Source organism: Drosophila persimilis, unplaced genomic scaffold (assembly GCF_003286085.1).
Source record: "Drosophila persimilis strain 14011-0111.01,24,50 unplaced genomic scaffold, DperRS2 tig00000002-arrow-pilon, whole genome shotgun sequence".
In the NCBI taxonomy this organism is placed as follows: Eukaryota; Metazoa; Arthropoda; class Insecta; order Diptera; family Drosophilidae; genus Drosophila; species Drosophila persimilis.
In genome coordinates this window covers 13,520,655-13,541,887 of record NW_020825289.1, presented here as the reverse complement: position 1 = coordinate 13,541,887, position 21,233 = coordinate 13,520,655, and the positions used below count along the sequence as shown (strand labels likewise).

At 46.5% G+C, this 21,233-nt stretch overlaps 7 protein-coding genes across 13 annotated transcripts; 5 read left to right on the top strand and 2 right to left on the bottom strand.

The window, feature by feature from the left end:
- The first annotated feature begins 663 nt into the window (after positions 1-663).
- On the top strand, positions 664-2,840 carry LOC6592276 (NF-kappa-B essential modulator). 3 transcript variants are annotated; one of them, XM_002018381.2, is made up of 7 exons: positions 664-785; positions 885-1,203; positions 1,268-1,370; positions 1,433-1,740; positions 1,933-2,094; positions 2,168-2,527; positions 2,595-2,840. In XM_002018381.2, the coding sequence occupies exons 2-7, from the start codon at positions 922-924 to the stop codon at positions 2,721-2,723; spliced, it is 1,344 nt and encodes a 447-aa protein (XP_002018417.2). In that variant the 5' UTR covers positions 664-785; positions 885-921; the 3' UTR covers positions 2,724-2,840. The 3 variants fall into 3 exon arrangements, with proteins under 3 accessions (XP_002018417.2, XP_026840818.1, XP_026840819.1); XM_026985017.1 differs by having other exon boundaries at positions 2,168-2,533; XM_026985018.1 differs by lacking the exon at positions 664-785 and having other exon boundaries at positions 838-1,203; positions 2,168-2,533.
- On the bottom strand, positions 2,725-4,795 carry LOC6592277 (serine protease MT3772). 2 transcript variants are annotated; one of them, XM_002018382.2, is made up of 6 exons: positions 4,691-4,795; positions 3,913-4,625; positions 3,683-3,846; positions 3,509-3,618; positions 2,997-3,456; positions 2,725-2,935 (listed from the first exon to the last, which is right to left on the bottom strand). In XM_002018382.2, the coding sequence occupies exons 2-6, from the start codon at positions 4,620-4,622 to the stop codon at positions 2,847-2,849; spliced, it is 1,533 nt and encodes a 510-aa protein (XP_002018418.1). In that variant the 5' UTR covers positions 4,623-4,625; positions 4,691-4,795; the 3' UTR covers positions 2,725-2,846. The 2 variants fall into 2 exon arrangements, with proteins under 2 accessions (XP_002018418.1, XP_026840816.1); XM_026985015.1 differs by lacking the exon at positions 3,913-4,625 and having other exon boundaries at positions 3,683-3,809; positions 4,691-4,765.
- A 191-nt stretch (positions 4,796-4,986) lies between these two features.
- LOC6592278 (tyrosine--tRNA ligase, mitochondrial) lies at positions 4,987-6,728 on the top strand. The gene is made up of 5 exons (XM_026985014.1): positions 4,987-5,132; positions 5,203-5,535; positions 5,591-6,165; positions 6,242-6,430; positions 6,496-6,728. The coding sequence occupies exons 1-5, from the start codon at positions 4,996-4,998 to the stop codon at positions 6,654-6,656; spliced, it is 1,395 nt and encodes a 464-aa protein (XP_026840815.1). The 5' UTR covers positions 4,987-4,995; the 3' UTR covers positions 6,657-6,728.
- On the bottom strand, positions 6,677-7,547 carry LOC6592279 (uncharacterized RNA-binding protein C365.04c). Its single transcript, XM_002018384.2, has one exon. The coding sequence runs from the start codon at positions 7,500-7,502 to the stop codon at positions 6,747-6,749; it is 756 nt and encodes a 251-aa protein (XP_002018420.1). The 5' UTR covers positions 7,503-7,547; the 3' UTR covers positions 6,677-6,746.
- Positions 7,548-8,164: 617 nt separating this feature from the next.
- On the top strand, positions 8,165-8,571 carry LOC6592280 (larval cuticle protein 9). The gene is made up of 2 exons (XM_002018385.2): positions 8,165-8,231; positions 8,292-8,571. The coding sequence occupies exons 1-2, from the start codon at positions 8,220-8,222 to the stop codon at positions 8,556-8,558; spliced, it is 279 nt and encodes a 92-aa protein (XP_002018421.1). The 5' UTR covers positions 8,165-8,219; the 3' UTR covers positions 8,559-8,571.
- Positions 8,572-8,748: 177 nt separating this feature from the next.
- LOC6592281 (histone-lysine N-methyltransferase eggless) lies at positions 8,749-13,203 on the top strand. Of its 2 annotated transcripts, XM_026986202.1 has the most exons (9): positions 8,749-9,553; positions 9,656-9,891; positions 9,953-10,070; positions 10,126-10,421; positions 10,483-10,744; positions 10,811-11,316; positions 11,375-12,097; positions 12,161-12,874; positions 12,942-13,203. In XM_026986202.1, exons 1-9 carry the CDS (start codon positions 8,773-8,775, stop codon positions 13,146-13,148), a joined length of 3,843 nt encoding a protein of 1,280 aa, XP_026842003.1. In that variant the 5' UTR covers positions 8,749-8,772; the 3' UTR covers positions 13,149-13,203. The 2 variants fall into 2 exon arrangements, with proteins under 2 accessions (XP_026842003.1, XP_002018422.2); XM_002018386.2 differs by having other exon boundaries at positions 8,749-9,891.
- Positions 13,204-13,963: 760 nt separating this feature from the next.
- LOC6592352 (epidermal growth factor receptor substrate 15-like 1) lies at positions 13,964-21,215 on the top strand. Of its 3 annotated transcripts, XM_002018388.2 has the most exons (12): positions 13,965-14,352; positions 14,437-14,673; positions 14,757-15,517; positions 15,593-15,914; positions 15,968-16,057; positions 16,303-16,365; positions 16,533-16,730; positions 16,787-17,275; positions 17,339-17,527; positions 17,590-17,658; positions 19,483-20,038; positions 20,105-21,215. In XM_002018388.2, the coding sequence occupies exons 1-12, from the start codon at positions 14,287-14,289 to the stop codon at positions 20,821-20,823; spliced, it is 3,759 nt and encodes a 1,252-aa protein (XP_002018424.1). In that variant the 5' UTR covers positions 13,965-14,286; the 3' UTR covers positions 20,824-21,215. The 3 variants fall into 3 exon arrangements, with proteins under 3 accessions (XP_026840795.1, XP_002018424.1, XP_026840794.1); XM_026984994.1 differs by lacking the exons at positions 19,483-20,038; positions 20,105-21,215 and adding an exon at positions 18,073-18,557 and having other exon boundaries at positions 13,964-14,352; XM_026984993.1 differs by lacking the exon at positions 16,303-16,365.
- Positions 21,216-21,233: the final 18 nt, after the last annotated feature.

The window sequence follows — 21,233 nt, the reverse complement described above, 5'->3', positions numbered from 1 at the left end:
AATTTCCAAAAAGGCAATAAGCATACTCCCATTAACTGGCATTAACTTATTTGTTCAAAAGAGAAATAACAAATCGTCAGATAAGGGACCGACGACACGTTTTGAATTCCGACAGACGACTTCAGTTCTAACGGAAATCGATAAAAGTATCGATTGACATGACAGCGAATCCTCTACTTACCGTTAGATCTGGCCTTTTTGAAAATAACCAACAGACTCATACCCTGGGAAATGGATAAGTTTTAGTCAAAGTACAATAATCTGAAGTACATAAATGTAGTTAAATTGTGTGGTTAGAGCTAAGTTAGCCAGAATTATTCAACGGACTTTTTCGCTAAACCTTTTTTGGTGCAAATCCAAAGCAAGATTTATAATAAACCAGTCAAGTAGAAAATAGGTTAATTAATTGGATAAAATTATGTAGGCACGGCTGAAAGATCTATCTGGCTAGTAATATTCGACGAAATATCAAAAACGAGGAATATGTAACATATAATAGTATAACTTGAATTAGTCAGTATATTTACGAGATATTTTTAAAATGAGACGGTATATTTTGGTTTATTTCTAAGGGTCAGACCGATAAATCGTCGATAAATCCAATATGTCGAGACAGCTGATCGAAGCTACTGAAAAATTATAATAAATAAAATAAAAACGTTTCCCTGAATCAATAGATACGGGAGCGAGATAAGGTTGTACTTCAACGGATTCGCTGAATTTATGCTGTTTCACCTAACGACGTAGAACAGAAAACAATTAATCATACATTTATATATACATATGTATGTATAAACAAAAAAAATAATATTTATCAACGTCTTTGTGCCGATAGCATCTGGCTTAGTCGTATAATCAAATAAATTGATTTCGGGGATCCCCAGGTAATCTCGGACTGCTGCTCACTCTGCTTGTATACATATGACTAGTGCCAGCGACGTAGGTGCAATGTCCGAAGAAGAGTCATTTGTAATTCTCGGGAGCTCTCCCTACCCATCGCTCTGCACCGACGGCTCTGTTCTTATTGCTGATGCAATGAATACTGGAGATGGACGAGTGACAGTGGCACAGGAGATCGATGTATCTGACGAACCTGCTGCTGTATCGAGCTCGGGGCCAATGTCCACATCTGTTGATAGTGACAGGCACAAGTCTCTGGCCGCAAGTTTCATCATGGGTGAAGTGAAATCGGATGTTCTCAAGGTAAGAATCTCTGTAGTCCCTTCTGCAAGATAACGGACACCTAACTCTTGTCTTTTAATTACAGAACAGCGTATATTCCCAGTTTCCCAGCCTCTGTTCGCTACAGGCGTCTGCCGAGGATGTGGTCAAGCTGCAACACATGATGGCGGAGTACGTTTCGTTGAAGAGTATGTAAAGCAAGAATATTTTTAAGAGCACAAATTTAATAATTTCCAAACCACTTCAATAGAAACTCTGGATATGGTCAATCGCACAATGCAGGACTACTACAAGCTGACTCAGCAATGGCGCCAGGAGGCAGACCACCAAGAGCAGCAATATAAACAGCAGCTAAAGGAGTGCCAGGAGCAGGTGGAAAAACTACGTGCAGAAAATCAAACGCTCAAGGCCGAACTGGAGACGAAGCTGGAGCAGATCGAGTTAGTGCAGGATATACGGCAGAAGGAGCAGGATGAGCTCAGACAAAGTGTTTCAGAGAAGACGTCACTGATCAACAATATGCGTGTGGAAATTGACAAGCTTCAGCAGATCAAGCTGGTATGTTGTCCCAAGCAATATTGGACTTTGTGCAGAGTCCACAGCTCCAGATATTAGCGTATATATGCACATATATGTATATACATACATATCATATGAGTACTTGCGAAACTATCTGTATTCGTAGTAAGAATTCACCCACAATGAAATTCATTTATCTTTGGGGTTTCACCCTGCTCTTGTAAATTGCAGAATTCCTTCGAGTTTGTACTGAAAGATAGCGAAAAGGCGGCGGAGATTGAAGTGAGCAATCCGCTGAACTATGTGCAGCGAGAAGAACATGATCGTCAGATCCGGGAACTGCAGCGAGAGCTGTCCAAAATATTGGCCGATAATCTGGAAGTGAACGATATGGTTTGTATTCCCAAATGCATGATCTCATGATGAGAACTTTTTTGTACATACTTAATGCGACTTATATTTTTAGAAAAAAGCATACATTCAGGAGATCGATTGCTTAAAGGTGAACTTGACAAGCGCCCAAGAACTTATGGACAAAATGCAGCGCGATATCAATCAGCTAATGGACAGGGATATCAAAAAACAGGAACAGATTGAGCATCTGCAGACACAAAACGAAATCTACCGGAGAGACTTTGAAATGGAGCGAGCGGATCGCGAGAAGAATGCTGGCGAAAAGGAACAGTATCTTTTGGATCTGCGGGCATTACAGAGGCGGAACCAGGAGTTGATTGAGGCTCTTGCCGAGTCCCACAAGTCCCCCAAATCCGGCTCCCCCTCCCGATCGAGCTCGGGCATAAGTAGTTTACGCGAGGACCAGAGACCAGTAAGAGTATGCAGCTACAGTCATGCCATTAAAACCTTTATACTCATATGATTATTTCTTCTATTAGGTACTAGATCCAACAGGCGCCGCCGCTAGGCCTTCGGACAGTACCCTGCGCTGTCCCATCTGCTCAAAGTCCTTCAATTCCTTGAGCGTATTGCAGAGTCATGTAAATGATTGTCTGGACAAGAACTAAGCCCTTTAACTAATCGTTTATTTATGGTATCACTTATTCTTACGCTTCAAACGGCACACTTTATAAAATAGCACATTATTTTATCAATTATAGTAGAAATCTATAATTGCAATAGAACTTCCTTCAGAGTTTGCTTTGTATGGGCGGCATTTCCAAAGACCACACCCGATGCACTTCCTGGCTGGCAACCAAATTGTTGAGGACTTTCACATCTGCAAAAGGCATACATACATTATATTATTCATTGATTAATTATTGCGTCATTGCGCTCACCGTTGGTTCGGGCGAATTGCTGCAGGGTGTTGCGTATATCACAAATGGGAATGGCTGTATTGATGTTCGGATAGATGACATCGTCCATCTTTATGTTCGAGACGCAAACACCCAGAATGTAGCCGTTGTGGTCGAACATTGGACCACCGCTTTGGCCGGCCTGCACGCTACCATCGGACATGATTGCTCCCTTGTCACAATTGATGATCCGACCTTGGAATATCGAGGGATTGAAGTCGTACTTGAAGTTAAAGTTCACATAGTAGGGAAAACCCGCGTTGTAAACGGTCTGGCCGAGTGTGGCCGGAGTCTTCGCCAGGCGCACGCAATGGCGTTCGGGCACATCGTCAGGCGCCGTCAGCAGGGCCAGGTCGTAGGGACGAGTAGAGTCCGGATTGCACCAGATCACATCCGACTGGAACTCGCGATCGGCTGCGCGACAGTGGACCTTGGCATTGGGCTAAGTGAGACGCATTTTAGATCTATAAGCGGACTATGAACCAAGAGTTTACCTGTCCCACAACGTGCGCACAGGTCAAGATGAAGTGCTTGTTGTGGACCTTAATAAAGGTGCCTGTACCTTGTTGACCCGACGAATCAATTACTACAATAGTGCGCTCCCCTTCAATGTAAATATATGCAATTATCACATCCGAAGCTAAACACCAGCTTAATGCATTTCTTACAGGCAAAACTCGAGGGCTCCCGTGTCAAGTTGAATGTTGTCGTTGGAATGCCCAGCTGCTCCATAAAATTCCTCAAGAGGTACCCAAAATTAGCGGCCAGAGTTAGGTTGACGTTTTCCTGCTGCCGCTGGAAAGAAGTACATATCACAATGCCAATCAGACGCCTAGAATAAATGGAAAATCTGTCAAATACTTCCAAAATATTCTGCACCGACTCAATCATATCATACAACTTGTTGTTAAACACGGCCGATCCCTCGCAGCCCAGCGGCAGGGCATTCGAGATGGCAAACAAGCAACCGCTGCGCCCCATCACGTTCGATACCTTTCCTATGCTGATGGTCTTGTAGAAGTTTTCAAGGCCAAAGGGCGAGCACATGACCAAAACATCGTCCAGAGTGTGAATGGGCTGCAAATGACGCAAATAGTTCCCAATGAGCACAAGGAAGCGCTCAAAATATTCTCTTTCCGACGACGGCCGCATGCTCAGGACCACGAAGCTTGAACGGAGCACCCAGTTATGATCCCCCGAATCCGCAGATAGAAGGATCTTATGTAGATTTCGAGACACTTCTGAGGCGCAGAAGACATACAGAGGATGTAGCGTGTAGCGAGTGAGGATGTGGCGCCTCGAGCTGGCGGCAACATTTCGCTGTGGCCGTTGACTTTGGCGGTCAAAGGTCACCAGGAAATTGAGCGAACGTATAAATTTTCCTGCCCGGCTCTCTTCATCCTGGGCATTGATAAGCTGGCACTGCTGGAGACCATTGATGATTCCATTGTACGCCTGGTCTGTGTCTCCATCGGTCCCCACACGGCAGTGGGGCTGTAGAACACTCGCCGAGCTGATAATAATCTCATTGTTGATTATGATGGCAGACTGCTTTGTGGCTGGTGGATTAGTTATCTCGAGCAGGGCGTGGCGTATTTTGAGCAACATTATCTGGCGGTTTAGAGGCTCTTTAGCCGATCCCCGTAATATAGTTTTACAAGAGGTCGAATTCTTACCAGTTCTTTTCAGCAATTTACTGAAGCAACATGTTTCACGAATTGCTATTAGCCTTCGTTACCGATATAAGCGAGGAGGAACTTTTGCATGCAGAGAATCATGTCACTCGACATGTTCAATCGAAAACAGAACCCAATTAAATCAACCAAAACAAAGGCGCTTTGTTGTGCAGTTGAGACTTGCCATTCACAGCAACACGTTGCAACAGATGTTTGCCGACAGCTGTTCGCTGCCAAACAGCTCAATCTAACCTCAATCAACTTTTATTGCGAGCAAAAATTTGAATTTTGTGCACTTTTGCATAATGTTGCAATTAAGATGGAGTTTGCTAAGGCCTCTCCAAGGCGTCTGCCGCAACCCTCGGCGGTACTTCGCGCACAAGAACCTCCTGGAGCTGACGGATCGAGGGTTCTTTCAAGGCATTTTCCCCGATACGGCTGCGTAAGTTGTATCACCCCTTGGAGTCGCGCTTATAATCGCCTTTTAATGTATGAAAATTTTTTTCCGTCAGGCCCAAGATAAAGCAGCTATTCACCAGCGGCCAGCAGAGCATATATGCCGGTTTCGATCCTACTGCGGATAGCCTACACGTGGGAAATCTCTTGGTTATCATGGGCCTGCTTCACTGCCAGCGAGCCGGTCACAGGCCCATTGCTCTAGTGGGTGGAGCCACTGGGCTAATCGGTGATCCAAGTGGACGCAAAACGGAACGCAATCAATTGGGAGAGTCTATAATCGAGAGCAACCTGAAAGCCATCGAGCAGCAGCTGACGAGAGTGTTTGAGAACCATGAAAAGTGCCTCTGGGACAACCGTAAAAACAGCACTCCTCTGCAGCCATTAACGTAAGAGAAGAGACAAAAGTCAAAACGATCATAACGGCCTTTTTATTCCTAACAGGATAGTCAACAATGCTGAATGGTACGCCAATCTCCACCTGATAGACTTCATTGCCAACATGGGCCGACACTTTCGCATGGGTTCAATGCTGTCTCGGTCGTCGGTCCAATCGCGCCTAGAGTCGGAGGATGGCATGAGCTTCACGGAGTTCACCTACCAGATATTCCAGGCCTACGACTGGCTCCATTTGCTGCGCAAGCACAACTGTTGTTTCCAAATGGGCGGCTCCGACCAGACGGGCAATCTGATGACCGGCCACGAGCTAATCAGCCGTGTGGAGCGCAAACGAGAGGTGTTTGGGATGACCCTGCCCATAGTGACCAACGAGGAGGGGGACAAATTTGGAAAGTCGGCGGGCAATGCTGTGTGGCTGGACGAGAACAAGACATCGCCCTTTGCCCTGTATCAGTTCTTTCTGCGAATGCCAGACTCCGAAGCAGAGAAGCTGCTGAAACTGTTCACCTTCATTCCCCTACCCGAAATAGAGCAGCTGATGCAGGAGCACGAAAAGGAGCCGGAGAAGAGAAAGGCCCAGACGCTGCTGGCGGAGGATGTGACATTGCTTGTGCATGGCGGTTCGTTCCCCTTAGACGATTGAAATTTCGATTCTTCCAATCGATTTTTTATGACTGATTCGTTTCAATTTTTCAGAAAATGGACTAAAGCAGGCTGAGCGTGTTACCAATGCACTGTACAAAGGGAAGGTGGATGGCTTGGCCGAACTGAATTATGCCGAGATAAAGCAGACGTTCCAGGGAGCCGCTGTAGTGGATCTACTGACAGAGCCGGGAATGTCCATACTGCAGCTGGCCATGAAGGCGAAGTGTTTCCCTACAGAGAGTGAGTATTCGCCAACAAACAGAAGAAAAAGACAGACTGCTTATTAAGTGAACCCCATTTCATAGCCGATGCAGTTCGTATTATAAACGCTGGAGGCTTCTATGTCAACCAGAAGCGAGTACAGAACATTGCCGAAGTGATAACTGCGGGCATACACATACTCCGAAATGGCGTTTCCCTGCTGCGGGTTGGAAAGCGGAACTTCTACATAGTGCGCTGGCAATAGTTCATTCGATTTGTCCGCTGTTTTGTGTTAAATAATCATAGGGTTTATCTATATTTAGGTAGTCTTATACAAGGGGAGTGTGTACATTAGTTAGGTGGGTCTGGGAGCGGGCTTGCGCCAGCGCTTGCGCGCCAGAAACTCCTTGGCCTTCTCCTTCTTCAGGTCCTTGTCGTAGAACTTGCCGCTCTTCGTGAACGTCTTCTGCTCGTTACGCATCTCGGCCAGCTTGCGGTTCTTCTGTTTGATTATGTTCTTCTTGTTGGCCGACTTCTTCTTGCCAGCCTCGGATATCTGGACCTTGATGCGACGACCCTGGAGCTCTGTATTGTGCAGCTCAAAGCCGCGCTGGAAGCTGGCCAAGTCCATCATCTCTACAAAGGCAAAGCCACCGCGACGTTTCTTCGGGATTCTAATGGACTTCACCAAACCAATTGCTTCAAAGTGTCTCTCTAAATCGTCTTTTGTCGTCTCAAAGTTGAGATTTGTGACGTACAAAACATGTCTGTTTGTTTTCGATGCTCCCCTGAGCAAAGACTCCAACTGATCCTTGGTTAGCCGACCATCCGAAGGAGTTTCTGGTTCCGACTCGGACTCGGAGGCCGCACTGCCAGAGGGTGCTGCGCCCTCGACATCGGAGAGCTCTTGTTCATCAGCCTCACTGTCCTCGGGATCACTTGGATTTCTGCCATCCTCCTTGTGCACGTACGTTCCATCGAGTATTTCCTTTCGTTTCTCGTCGTCAAAGTTTCCCAGCAGATCGGCACTGTCATCGTTGACCGCCCGACGCACACGTTTAGGCTTTATAAACGCTTCCACCTCATAATCACTGCCAGAATCGCTGGCCATCGTTCCAAATGTTTAAAATTATTTATACCAACACGTGTGGTTTCAATGTGAATGGCAATTAATGGTCAAGTGCTTCGAAATTTATCTTAATATAAAAATATGGATTTTGCAGCACTGGACTTATTGGCGGCACAATTTAATTCAATTCAACTGTTTGATCTAATCTTGTATTTTGGAGGTCAACTGGCTGCAGCGGCAAAGCTAAGTTTTGTATAATAAGAACCGGTTCAATTTTGCGGGAGCCAAAACGGACAGATAGCGGAGTTATCTACTAATTATGCAAATATATTTTTGATAACAAATAAATAGCAATTTATTTGCGTTATGCTGTGTACCGTACCGGTTTGCACTTATCAAAGTTTTTCAAGTTGCTCGTGTACCCAAATCAATCTAGCGTATGATGAGCATCCAGGTAAAACGAGAATATTCCGCAGATTACCATAGATTAGTTCCTGGGACTTGACCAATAATTAATGCCTGTCACACGCCTTGTGCAAAATGACTGCATCAATGTTTTGTTAAATTAAGACAAAAGTCTATTTAAATCCAGTTATGAGGAAATTTATACGCTTCGTTAGGCTGCCCTGCCGGCTGCTGCGCCGCCGTAGTCGTCAGGTCAGTCGCGAAATGTCAAGAAATCAGTATATAAACGACTATTTTGGATGGCATTAGTTAGATTTGTTTCGCACTCTGTCAGCATACATATCCTTATCCAACATGAAGTTCGTGGTAAGTGAGGATCTCGAAAGATTTAAAAGGAATATCCTTTATTACAGTGTTCTTTTCCAGATTGTTCTCGCCTGCCTTCTGGCCCTCGCCTATGCCAACGAAGAGGCTGATGTCCTGAAGAGCGATTCCGAAGTAAACGTTGAGGACTTCAAATATGCGTATGAACTCTCCAACCATATTAAGGCTATCCAGTCAGGTGTGCTGAAGGAACATGACAACTGGGTTGTCTCTGGCGAATACGAATATGTGGCTCCCAATGGCCAGCTGGTCAAGGTTGTCTACACTGCTGATGAAACCGGCTATCACCCAAAGGTCGTCGAGGCATAAGCTCCTAAACAATTCATTCCTAAAATAAAGTCAAACGTATAGCAGAAAATAGTTCGTTGCAATTCCCTTTTGAAATGTTCAATGCGAATGGCAATCTTCTTCTTCAGTTTTCAGTGTTACCAAATTTCATTCAAATTCTCTCCGGAGCAGAAATCAAATGCGTTTTCGCGTTTTTGTGCTAAAACTATTCCAAACAATTTGAAAAAATTAAGTCATGGCTTCGGAGTCCGCTGCCATGGACATTTTGGACAGCGCAGAAGCATCTTTGAATGTGGCTCCGACCGCTTTGGTGAAGAAGGAAAGAAAGGTGCAGCCGGCAAGCGACGAGACAACACTGGAGAAAAAAGCAAAAATGGAAATAGATGCGGAAATGAAGGACTTGACTAATGACAGTCCCAATTCAAGAAAGTCTCAAGAAAAGGATCCAGAGGCACTTGAGGACGCCAAGGATCCCGAAGCTGACAGTAGCATTGAGTTGCTGTGTAGCCCTACTCCCGCAGAGGCTACAGATGTAGATGCAATGGCCTCAAAAACCGAATCGGACAACAGCGTGGAGCTCCTCGAAAGCCCCCTCAAATCGCCTTCCTCAAACGATGTTAACGATGAAGAGTTGTTGCCACTTGAAGAGAAGGAAAAACCAGGCCCCGCAAAGGAGTTGGAGCCAAAAGAAAGTGAACCCGACAGCAAGGAAAGCAGCAAAAGTGAAGCGTTGGCTGACAGCAGCATTGAACTAATAAGCAGTCCCACTTCGGATGATTCGCTTGCAAAGGAGAAGGAGGTGGAGGTGAAGGAGGAACACGGACAGCAAGCTGAAGCTCAGGTGCTGCAAGAGATTCCACGGAAAGCTGACGACAGTTTCAAACTGCAGGATGATATAGCTATGGAAGAAGATGTACCAGTTCCAAGATCGAAAGCAATGCAAGAATCCAAGGAAACCCAAAAAACTACAACTAAGCTGGAGCCGCTTGTCGATTCCATCAAGGATGCAATAGAAGGTGAGCCAAAAGATAAACGAAATAATAATGTAGATTCAATGGAAATCGATGAATCACACATTGAATCCGCCAAAAAATCCGACAACGAAATTCTCGCGGTAGATCTAGAAATAGGTAGCCCTCCAAAAGAAGCTGAGGAAAAGTCTAAAAGCGACTTTGCCTGGGATGGGAGGATCTCTTACAACAAAGATTGCATCAACTGCAACTGCAAGCGGCTAAAGAAGCAGTATGTGCTGGCGTGCGTGGCTATTCTGAACTTCTACAAGGTCCCGAGGAAGTTGAAAAGGTCGCAGTACGTTTGCCTGGACTGCTACGACACGGCCGTGGAAATGTACGAGGTGAGGCAGCTGCTAGTTCTGCTGGTGGATCATAGTTTTTATAGAATATTTATTTTTTCAGGAATATGCTGGACTGCTGTTGGCAAAGCAACCGCTGCTGCTGAGGGAATTTAAGCAGGAGCAGGCTGATTTTGTGACCCTGGACAGCAGCGACGAGGAGGAGGACGAAAAGACACCAGGTGAAGCCATCCAACGACTTCCAGAAGCCCAGATTTTAATATTAATTTATTGCAGAAAAACCCGAGTTTTCCAAAAATGTTTTGGATCTGATCGAGAACGAACTGGAAGATGCCATTAAGAAGACGCTGAATAAGGTGGAATTTTCAAATCAATTCAACTGGTCCAAAACTATCCTTCAAGCCAAAATTGAGCGATTGGCAAAGCAGTTCGAGGAGGTGGATTTACAGCTGGCCCAGGTCCAAGGCTTGGCTGACAAAATGCACTGCTCCGTGTACAACTCATGTCAGGTGGTTCACAAACAATTGCCTCCTCTGGATCTCCATCAAAATATCTGCCCTAGTGATTATAAAGTAAGTTAATTCCGGAATAAGAAGAATTTGATAGATTGGATTTTTTTATTGGATATTTTAGCGCCTGCAGCAACTGCCAGCTGCTGGTGATATCGTACGGCCCCCGATCAAAATTGGGGAGACCTACTACGCCGTCAAGAACAAGGCCATTGCTAGCTGGGTATCTGTAAGTGTGATGGAGATCTGCGACACCACCACCGGCGGAGGTGTCACCGTGAAGGCCTATAAGATCAAGTATCAGCACATGCCATATCCGATGATGAAGACGGTGGCGGCCAAGCACTTGGCCTATTTTGATCCGCCGACAGTGCGTCTGCCCATCGGTAAGTGGGTGCAGCTGATAATCTTCAGTTCTAGCAGATAAATTAACTGTTTTCTCTTTCGGCTAGGTACACGCGTGATCGCATTCTTTGATGGCACATTGGTAGGTGGCAAAGAGAAGGGCGTGGTGCAGAGTGCTTTCTATCCGGGCATCATCGCCGAGCCCCTGAAGCAAAACAATCGCTTTCGCTACCTGATATTTTACGACGACGGCTACACCCAGTATGTGCATCACAGCGATGTACGTCTGGTGTGCCAGGCATCCGAAAAGGTGTGGGAGGATGTACATCCCGCCTCGCGCGATTTTATCCAGAAGTACGTGGAGAGATATGCGGTGGATAGGCCCATGGTGCAATGCACCAAAGGACAAAGCATGAACACCGAGTCGAACGGCACCTGGCTGTACGCCCGAGTCATTGAAGTCGACTGCAGCCTGGTGCTGATGCAGTTCGAGGCTGACAAGAACCACACGGAATGGATCTATCGCGGCTCGCTGCGCCTGGCTCCCGTCTTCAAGGAGACCCAGAATTCTCTGAATGCCGACTGTGCCATCCACCAGATGAGGGTCCCAAGGGTAAGTTTGACTTTTATTACTAATTGGTGTGTATCTCACAAAATTCGGGAAATTCCAGCGCACGGAACCGTTCATACGTTACACCAAGGAGATGGAGTCCAGCAACATGCAGGTGGATCAACAGATACGTGCCATAGCCCGCAAAAGCACTTCGAAGTCAGGTTCGCCTGCATCAACTGCAGCACCTCCAACTGGATCATCCTCATCCTCCGCTGTCCGTCACCTGAACAACTCCACCATTTACGTGGACGATGACACCCGTCCCAAGGGTCAGGTGGTGCACTTCACGGCAAAGCGTAATATGCCGCCGAAGATATTCAAGAGCCACAAATGCAATCCGGGCTGTCCCTTCCCGATGATGCACCGTTTGGACAGCTACAGTCCGCTGTCCAAGCCACTGCTGTCAGGATGGGAGCGCATGTTTATGAAGCAGAAGACCAAGCGGACTGTCGTCTATCGCGGTCCGTGTGGCCGGAATCTGCGCAACATGGCCGAAGTGCACACCTATCTGCGGCTAACCAATAATGTCCTGAATGTAGACAACTTTGATTTCACTCCCGATCTGCGCTGCCTGGCCGAATACTACATAGAATCGACCATCGTCAAGGAGGCGGACATCTCCAAGGGGCAGGAGAAGATGGCGATTCCTCTAGTCAACTACTACGACAACACACTGCCGCCGCCCTGCGAATATGCCAAACAGCGCATTCCAACCGAGGGCGTGAACCTGAATCTCGACGAGGAGTTCCTTGTGTGCTGCGATTGTGAGGATGATTGTTCGGTAAGTTCAAATCAAATTCAGTTTGAGTGAGAGGCAATCATAATTGAGATGTTTACTTTGCAGGACAAAGAGTCGTGCGCCTGCTGGCAGCTGACCGTGACCGGCGTCAGGTACTGCAATCCCAAGAAGCCCATTGAAGAGATCGGTTACCAGTACAAGCGTCTGCACGAGGGCGTACTGACGGGCATCTACGAGTGCAACTCACGCTGTAAATGTAAGAAGAATTGCTTGAACCGCGTGGTCCAGCACTCGCTGGAGATGAAGCTGCAGGTATTCAAAACCTCCAACCGTGGCTGGGGACTACGCTGTGTCAACGACATTCCCAAAGGCGCCTTCGTGTGCATCTATGCCGGTCACTTGCTGACGGAGGCGAAGGCCAATGAGGGCGGTCAGGATGCGGGGGACGAATACTTTGCCGATCTCGACTACATTGAGGTGGCCGAGCAGCTGAAGGAGGGCTATGAGTCGGACGTGGAGCGCGCGGATCTGGACCACGAAGATGACAACTACGGCCCCGATGCAGAGGACGACGATGACTTTCGACCCAACAACTATTATCAGAAGAAGAAGGAAAAGCTGCGCTCCTCACGCAGCAACAGCAGCAGCACGCAGAACACCGAATTGGACTCGCAAGAACGGACAGTAATTAGCTTCAATCCAAACACTGATCTGGATGAAACAGTGCGTGAAAACTCTGTGCGCCGCTTCTTTGGCAAAGACCAGACCCCCTTCATCATGGACGCGAAGACAACTGGCAATTTGGGACGCTACTTCAATGTGAGTTTTGTTGAGCCGAGTTACATGTAATTATCTTCAATTAATGCTTGTTCCCCTGCTCTTGCAGCATTCGTGCAGCCCCAATCTGTTTGTTCAGAATGTCTTTGTGGATACCCACGATCTGCGTTTCCCCTGGGTCGGCTTCTTCGCGTCCTCGCACATTCGCTCTGGCACAGAGCTGACCTGGAACTACAACTACGAGGTAGGCGTGGTCCCCAACAAGGTTCTCTATTGCCAGTGCGGTGCCCAGAACTGTCGAGTGCGTCTGCTCTAGTTTAGTTTCAAGCTCCAACATAATATAAAATAAACAATTTAAAAGATTTTTTTTATTATTCTCTCTCTTAAATACCGCTTCACTGCATCACTTTCCTACATTTGTTCCTCTGTATCGAGTTCAAATTTCACTTTGGCGAAGGTCTAGCGAAATGAATATTATAGAATTGGAGAAATTTTTGTCCTCTTAGGCTCCAATGAATGCTGTTTTAAAGCTATTTCACCGAAATATTGTTTTCTATGGTCTGCTTAGAAATACCGAGTATAAGTATGCATCAACCGCATCAATAGGTAAAAAAACATGTCAATACGAGAAAAAATCATTACCAATCAAGTTTCAAAGAAGCTGGAAAAACAGAATTTAGCTTTTCGTCTTTCGCGCCTTTTTTATTTTACAAAAAATGTTTAAAACGTACACATTTGCCCTTCAGGTGTCGCTATATTTACATACAAATATAGTAAAAGGCGTGTAGATAGCGTGTAGCAACCATGTACAACAAATTAATTTTGGTGAAATTGTGGCTGACCGTTTCGCTTAAACCTTATTTAATAAGCAATCCAAAAAATATGAGAACTTAAAAACAGTCAGTCTCTTAGGAAACTGATATATTAACCGAATAAAATTATTTCTTCAAGGCTGATGGACGTAGCTAACTAGTTATTTTCAACCGAATATCAAAGTCGAGGAATATGATGGAATACGAACACAAATAATTAGTCAGTATATTTACGGTATATTGTTGAACTCTGACGTATTTTCGGTATATTTCTTATAGATAAGTAAACGGTCACACTGCCACCAAAAGGGTGCGGGGTGTTGCTGCGCTTGTAAAAGACAAAAAAAAAACTAAATTTAAGAAGTGTATTCGTTTTCAATTGCAATTAAATGTTAAATGTAGGCCTGAAATGCGCGAAGAAATACTGTAGGTGGCTAGAGCATCTGCCCACGCGTATGCAACCCGTGGTTGACAAAATACAAGCGTTTGAACACTCGCTCTTCGAGAGTTCGTTTCCGTTCCGCCCTCGTCAATAGGAGAAAAATCGATTTTGTGATAACAGACTTTACGCTTACGCGTTCTCGTGCCCTGCTCTCGTTCTGCAGCTTAACTCTTGAATAACAGTAAGAAAATTTGGTCAAAATGAATTTGGATTTTGCCAAGGTGTGCAGTAAGCACATCGGCATCTACGAAGCTTACTACAAACAGGTAAGGACGCCCAGGCGTGGTGAAGCAGAGCGAGAATGTGGCTTGGGTCGTTTTTTTTTTGCAACCCCCTATTGATTTTTGCAGATTGACCCGAAAGGCACTGGAGCCATCGAGGCCATGACTGCGGCCAAGTTTCTCAAGAGGTCCGGCCTCAGCGATGTGGTGCTCAGTCGGATCTGGGATCTGTCCGATCCAAATGGGAAGGGCTTCCTTGACAAGCCCGGTTTCTTTGTGGCCCTGAAGCTAGTCTCGCTCTCTCAGGCGGGACAGGTGGCCAACATGAACAACATCTATGTGGACACCGTCAACCCTCCGAAAGTGGTGAGTAAATCGGCATACACCTTGCACCAGTTACACAATAGCCACGAACTTATGTGTGTCATACAATATGACCTTTTTCTCAGGGTGAATTACCAAAAACGGTGCCCGCTCGCATTCAAACAGGTCCCGTCGCGAGCGGAGGCGCGGCCACCGGCGACTGGACAATCAGTGTCATCGATCGGCTTAAGTACGAGCAGCTTTTCCAGTCGCTCCGTCCCCACGATGGCATGCTGCCCGGCGACAAGGTGAAAGGCGTGCTTATGGAGTCCAAGCTACCGATGAACATCCTCGGCACCATCTGGGACCTGGCTGATCAGGACAAGGACGGCAATTTGGACAAGCACGAATTTATCGTGGCCATGCATCTCGTCTATCAGACGCTCCAGAAGCGCACCGTGCCCAGTGTCCTACCACCCGAGCTACGGAAGCCCGGTGGCACTGGGCCGCCACCCAAACCTGCCATGCCTCCACCACCAGCTGGCGCTCCCATGCCGCGTGCCCCCAGCGGTGAGGGGTTCGGCGATAGTGGCTTCGTCGCCAACTTCCCCAAGGACATTGCCCCGCCGGCGGCAATTCCTATGCCCATAGCCGTGCCGCCCATGACTCGCATTCCGCCCGTGGGCGCGGTCAGTTCCCAGCCTCTGATCCAGACCGATCCGCTCATACCAATCGGCGCCCCGGTGACGGCCAATGCAGACTGGGTGGTGACTGCCTCCGAGCTGAACCGATTCGAGGAGATATTCCGACAGTCGGATCTGGACAAGGACGGCCTGGTCTCTGGCCTCGAGGTGAAGGACATTTTCATAAAGTCGGGTATACCACAACGCAGTCTGGCAGACATCTGGTGAGGATTGGATTTCAGCTGTTAACCGTTTCCGATGGAAGCTAGACTTAACCTTTCATTTCGGTTCGCATTCAGGGCGCTGTGCGACACCAATCAATCGGGTAAGTTGACTGTGGAGCAGTTCGCCCTGGCCATGTGGTTCGTCGAGCGGAAGCAGCGTGGCGTGGATCCGCCGCATGTACTGACCGCCAACATGGTGCCGCCATCAATGCGCTCGACTGTATCGGGCGTGGACATGCAGCTGCAGGAGACGAAGCCCACATACTCCAATCCCGAGCTGGAGATGATCTCCAAGGAGATCGAGGAGCTGGCTCGCGAAAGACGTGTGCTCGAGACGGAGATCGCCCAAAAGGAAGCTGACGTGCGCATCAAGAACGGGGAAGTCCGCAGCCTGCAGGTAAGTGAATCCTGCAGATTCGATTCCACAATCAACTGCATTTGCAATTGCAGAGCGAACTGGACACCTTGACGGCCACACTGAAGCAGCTGGAGAATCAGCGGGGAGAGGCCCAGAAGCGTCTGGACGATCTGCAGGCTCAAGTAGTTATTTTGCATGCATCTTTGCCTTAAGGCCGCTGCTTCACTTTGCTTGCTCTTTTGGGTTAACCTTTTAATTTTTAATTTGAACTCTGATTTCCCTTTCTTTGTCATGGTTCCTACGAACTCCAAACTCTACACTCCACACCCTGCTAACAAATTGGCTAAACGCATAACGAAACCCCTACTAAATCGGTGAATGCACTTAAAAACTTATCCACAAAACTTATTCGATTCGATTTCATAAGGTTAACCAAATTACGGCCGTGTTGGCCAACGTAAGTCTTGATATATCCTCCACCAACAGCCAGGTTTGTTTCAGTTTCTCCACTTTTTTATGTTATTTTTTTTATGGTGTTCATGTTTATTATACATATGTATATGAATATTTGTTGGCCTGAATGTTATGCACAATTTTGGCTACAGCCGCAAGCATCCGTCGCTCATCGAAGTCGCATTTCCAAATGTCTTTTTGTAGGTGAACAAGATACGGGATCAGTGCCAGAAGCAGGAGGAGACCATCAACGAACAGGAGGGCGAGCTCAATGCCAAGCGCTCCGAGCTGCAGAAGCTCAAGGATGAGGAATCGTCTTTGCAGAAGGAGTACGACGACAATAATCGCGAGCTCTCCAAGCTGACCAAGCATCTGCAGAATACGCAGCTCCAAATTAGCTCGGTAAGTGGGGTACATTCCTTGGGGTTGCCTTGGGCTTACGCTTTCCTCATCGAAAGGTGCGTTCTATGGTCACTCAATTAATGGAGACCCAGCGCCAGATGACCGATGCGCTGCTCATCTGTCGCGCCGCCATGGAGACCCAGAACGCGGAGCTAGTCTCCGAGTACCAGCTTAAGATCGAGCCGGACTTTGATGACGCTCGCAAGACACTCTACAAGGAGATCGAGATGCCCAAGGACGATCCCTTCGACGAGAACAACAGCGGAGCGGCCAATCAAGCCAAGCAGTCGACCAACGGCTTTGGCAACGATCCCTTTAGCGGCCAGGTCAGCAAGCCAGCCATCAATGCCGGCTTCGATGACAGCTTCACGATGAGCTCCGGCTTTGACAGTGGCTTCGATGCGTTTGGACAGAGCGGAACTGGCTCTTCTATGGGCTTTGGCCAGAGCGTAACAGGATCAGCAACTGGTTTTGGTCAAACGCAACGCGATCCCTTCGGTGCCGACGCTTTCGGGGGCAGCAAAAGCAGCGCCATAACACCGGAGGTAAGGCCGGGCAATGGGTTTAGAGGGAAGCCCGACGACTCACCCCCCGATCATGCATTACAGCCTGGGAAGGACGACTTTGGAAGCGATCCGTTTGCCTCTCTGCATGCACCCACTGGCCAGGGTCAGGTGCTCAGCCCGAACGCACAGAGGTCAGGCCCACCACCACGACCGGAGTCGCCTAGTCCAGCATTGCCGCCAAAGAAATCCAAGATGCCGCCACCCAGACCAGCCCCGCCACGAGCATCCCAGGTAAGGCACAGGACATGAGTGTCTAAGAGGATTACTAATTCCTGTTCCTTTTTTCCCCACAGCCAACGAGTGGTTTTGGCGGAGGCGGCGGGGGAGGAGGCTTCGCTGACTTTGAAGACTTTGACAATAAGGTTGGTACCCAATTCAGTGTTCGCTGGGATCGGTGGTAATGCATGCACACCGTTCACTACCACTTGTATTTATAGTATGGCTAATCCGATTTGGTTTCCAATTACGATTATTTACTAACATTTCTTATGTTTTTTTGTGTAGTTTAGAAATAAATTTTTGTTTGGAAGCACGCACTCACAAAAAGTAGAACTTTGATTATTTGTATTGGTTTTACTTTGTTTATTGTACACTTGATTTGTTGCTTAACGGTAATTGCCAGCCCCTCCACATCGTACACCCCGTGAACCCACGTCCCCCAGTAGTCGATGGCTTTGGCTTGCCTTTGGTTTGGTTCCGTTCCCAAGTGCTGCTCGTATAAAACTAACCGTCTGGTCTCTCTCTCTCTCTCATCTCTTGCAATTCTTTACTTTCAGTGAACATCTTAAAAATAATCACATTTCTATAATGCATATATCTGATATACATATATACCAGTACTAACACACACACACACACACATACTCAGTTAATGGGAGGGCCTCCTCCTCTAGCAGCATTGCAAATCGATTTGAAGCGTACAAAAGCTAATGGCGAACCACATACATATAATATTTACACCTAACCTAAACATACTCGTACTCCTGCATCAGTACGCGAGTACAGACTTATCAATCATGCCTATAATTAGCTAAATGTACTAAATCAATTCAAAAACTCAAGCAAATTCCAAGCGTTACGTCTCGTTGTGTTATAAATGTAGTCACAAGAAAAAAAAACAAAAACAAAAGAAAGAAACGAAATGAAATGAAATGGATAAACGTAGCTCTATTCAAAGTTCGATTCCGAAACGTTGTGCAATATATTGTATTTAACTTAATATTACGATTATGTTATGGAGATTTCCCTCGAATTTTTTAAATACCGAATCTTAACTGGAGAACATCTAATCATATTTTCTTGGATGGTTTGTTTTTTTTGCTAGTCAAGAGAAGGATCTCTCTAAAGGGAATTTAAATGCAAGTTGTTTGTTGTTTCTGCATATGAGAATACTAACGTTTATAGCCATACCACATATAGCATATATTGACAACATTTTACATCGTAAACTCATATAAAATACAATATATAAGTATTATGGATTATGGATGTAACTGCCGCAGAATATGATAGTTTGAATTTTATGGGGGAGGGGCCATCAGACTCCGGAGTTGGCTGCCCGCCCCACTACTATTAACTGATACTGCATCAGATACAAATTTAAACATACATGCTATACATAGAAATCAATGCGGTTTAGCTTAGCCTCCAAATATTCAACTATATATTTGTCAGATTTTGATTATAATAAAGCCCCCACACACATACACTTCCCGTAAGCTTCCCGTGCATTGATTTTTCTGTGCATCACACGGCTCCGTACATAGAATATACATACATATATCCATATACACATGCGTACTTATAAAGAGGAGCGGCAAACCTAACCCAAAATACACACAATGTAACAGACAAAACGTTTTGCATTATAAATAAAGAGAAATATCTATGTTCGACATCATTCCACGTACGTCAGAGAGAGAGTTCTATTGGGAAGGACATGACCGGCTCCCCGGTTTCTGATTATGGTAATGCTAATGGTCGTGGTCCTCATCCACCTTTGCGATGTGTGCTTCAATGCTTTCGTTTGACTTTTGTGCTTATGGTTTCCCCCTTTTTTTTACTGTATAATCTCTTTGCTTATAAGTTAGACTCGATTTGAATTGATTTTAATTTGATTTACTTTTAATTTATTTGATTTTTACCCCTCACACACTCATACCACATCCCCGCAAACAAACGTACAGCTCCAGAACATTCCCAGCACGCCCACGCCCATGGCCACGGCCACCCCTATTCCAACGATCAATGCCTCGCTGCTGGACAGCTTCTCCCTGTTCGATGATGCAGCCTCAGGCTCCAAGGCTGCCAGCACACCTCTGCACCCCTTGCTAGCGTCATCCTCATCCACGTCAACAGCGTCCACAATTCCCACCGTCAGCAGCACCAGCACCATGTCCACCACCTCAAATAACCAACACTTGTCGCGTTCCAACACACCGCTGCAGACGCAAGTCACAACGGGATTGGGAATCGGAGCATTAGCAACGACAGGAAGCTTGGGCCTGGAAGCGAGTCTTTTTGATGCCTTTGGCGGCGGCAAAGGAAACGTCAATGCGAAAACACCAACGCCAGGCCTCATCACGGGGCCCACAGACTTTAAGGATGATCCGTTCAAGGACTACCGCTATGAAGATCCGTTCAGCATCAAAGATCCCTTTGCCGACGATGATCAGGAGGAGGATGTTGGTACCAAGGGCGAGGCCCATAAAAAGAACTTTGCGGAGGACTTTAGCTCAGAGGGTGCGTACGCAAATTGGTTTTTTCAGCTCAGGATAATCTCATCATGATAGAATTTTCATATTTCAGATGATATGGGAACCGGCGCCGTCAAGACCCTCAACAACATGAAAGGCATGAGCATCAATAACAACACGAAACCGAGAGCCGTAACACCCTTGAACAACGATATCATGCAGCAGTTCGATGCATTCAATCTGAACGCGAGTCCGGCCCCATCCTCGCACCACTCGAATGCCTCACAGAACCACAAAAAGTCCCAGACGGCGCTGGATGCGTTTGCGGACTTTGATGACTTTGGATCGGACACAGCTGGAACTACAGCCACAACAACAACAACAACGACGACAACCGCTAAGAAACTCAACGATTCCTTCTTCGATGCATTTAATGACAACTTTAAGCTTAACGACACCACAACCACAGCCACAGGAACAATGCCGACATCGGTAACAAAAGCTTTGGCCAGCGAACAAATCAGTACGAGCAGGACGTCATTCGATGCCTTTGCCGTTAGTAGTGACGCCTTCAATGACAACTTCGAGGACAGCTTTGGTGGAAGCAAGCCGACCAATTCCACCCAACTGGACAACAATTTTGCCAAATTCGAGGCCTTCGATGTCCATAACTTCTCGAGTGACTTTGGCAAGGGCTTCCCGGAGGGCAAGCAGAATGGCGGGGCCAAGAAGGAACAAACTAAGGATAGGTACGCGGCGGACTACTCAAAGCCGGAGAGCTTTGACGCTGACCTGGAAGAGGCGCTCAAGCGCAGTATGCTGGACAATTAACAACTGAGAAGGCGAGCGCGAAACGAAACAGACGTGTGTGATCGAACAATTTGAAATCTCCAATTAAGTGCATATAATGTTCTATACGACACCATTTAATAACTACTATTTATGATCGTTTGATTTAGGCTTCGAACCTTCGAGCTTCAAGCACTTTTTCTGTACCTCTTCTGGGCTCAAGGATTTGCTTGATTTGATTTTTGAATCGCACGTCTGCCGTGTAGGATGAGAAACGTTGGTATTACTGCATATCTATAAGCTCTTTAAGTACGTTCACATATTCGTCTACATAAATTTATAAAATTACCAGTAATCATATACTCCTAGACCCTAAAAACATTATGATTTAACCTGTACCAAAAGTCTATGAATAATAAACGAATGAAACGACATCATCATCATCATCTGCA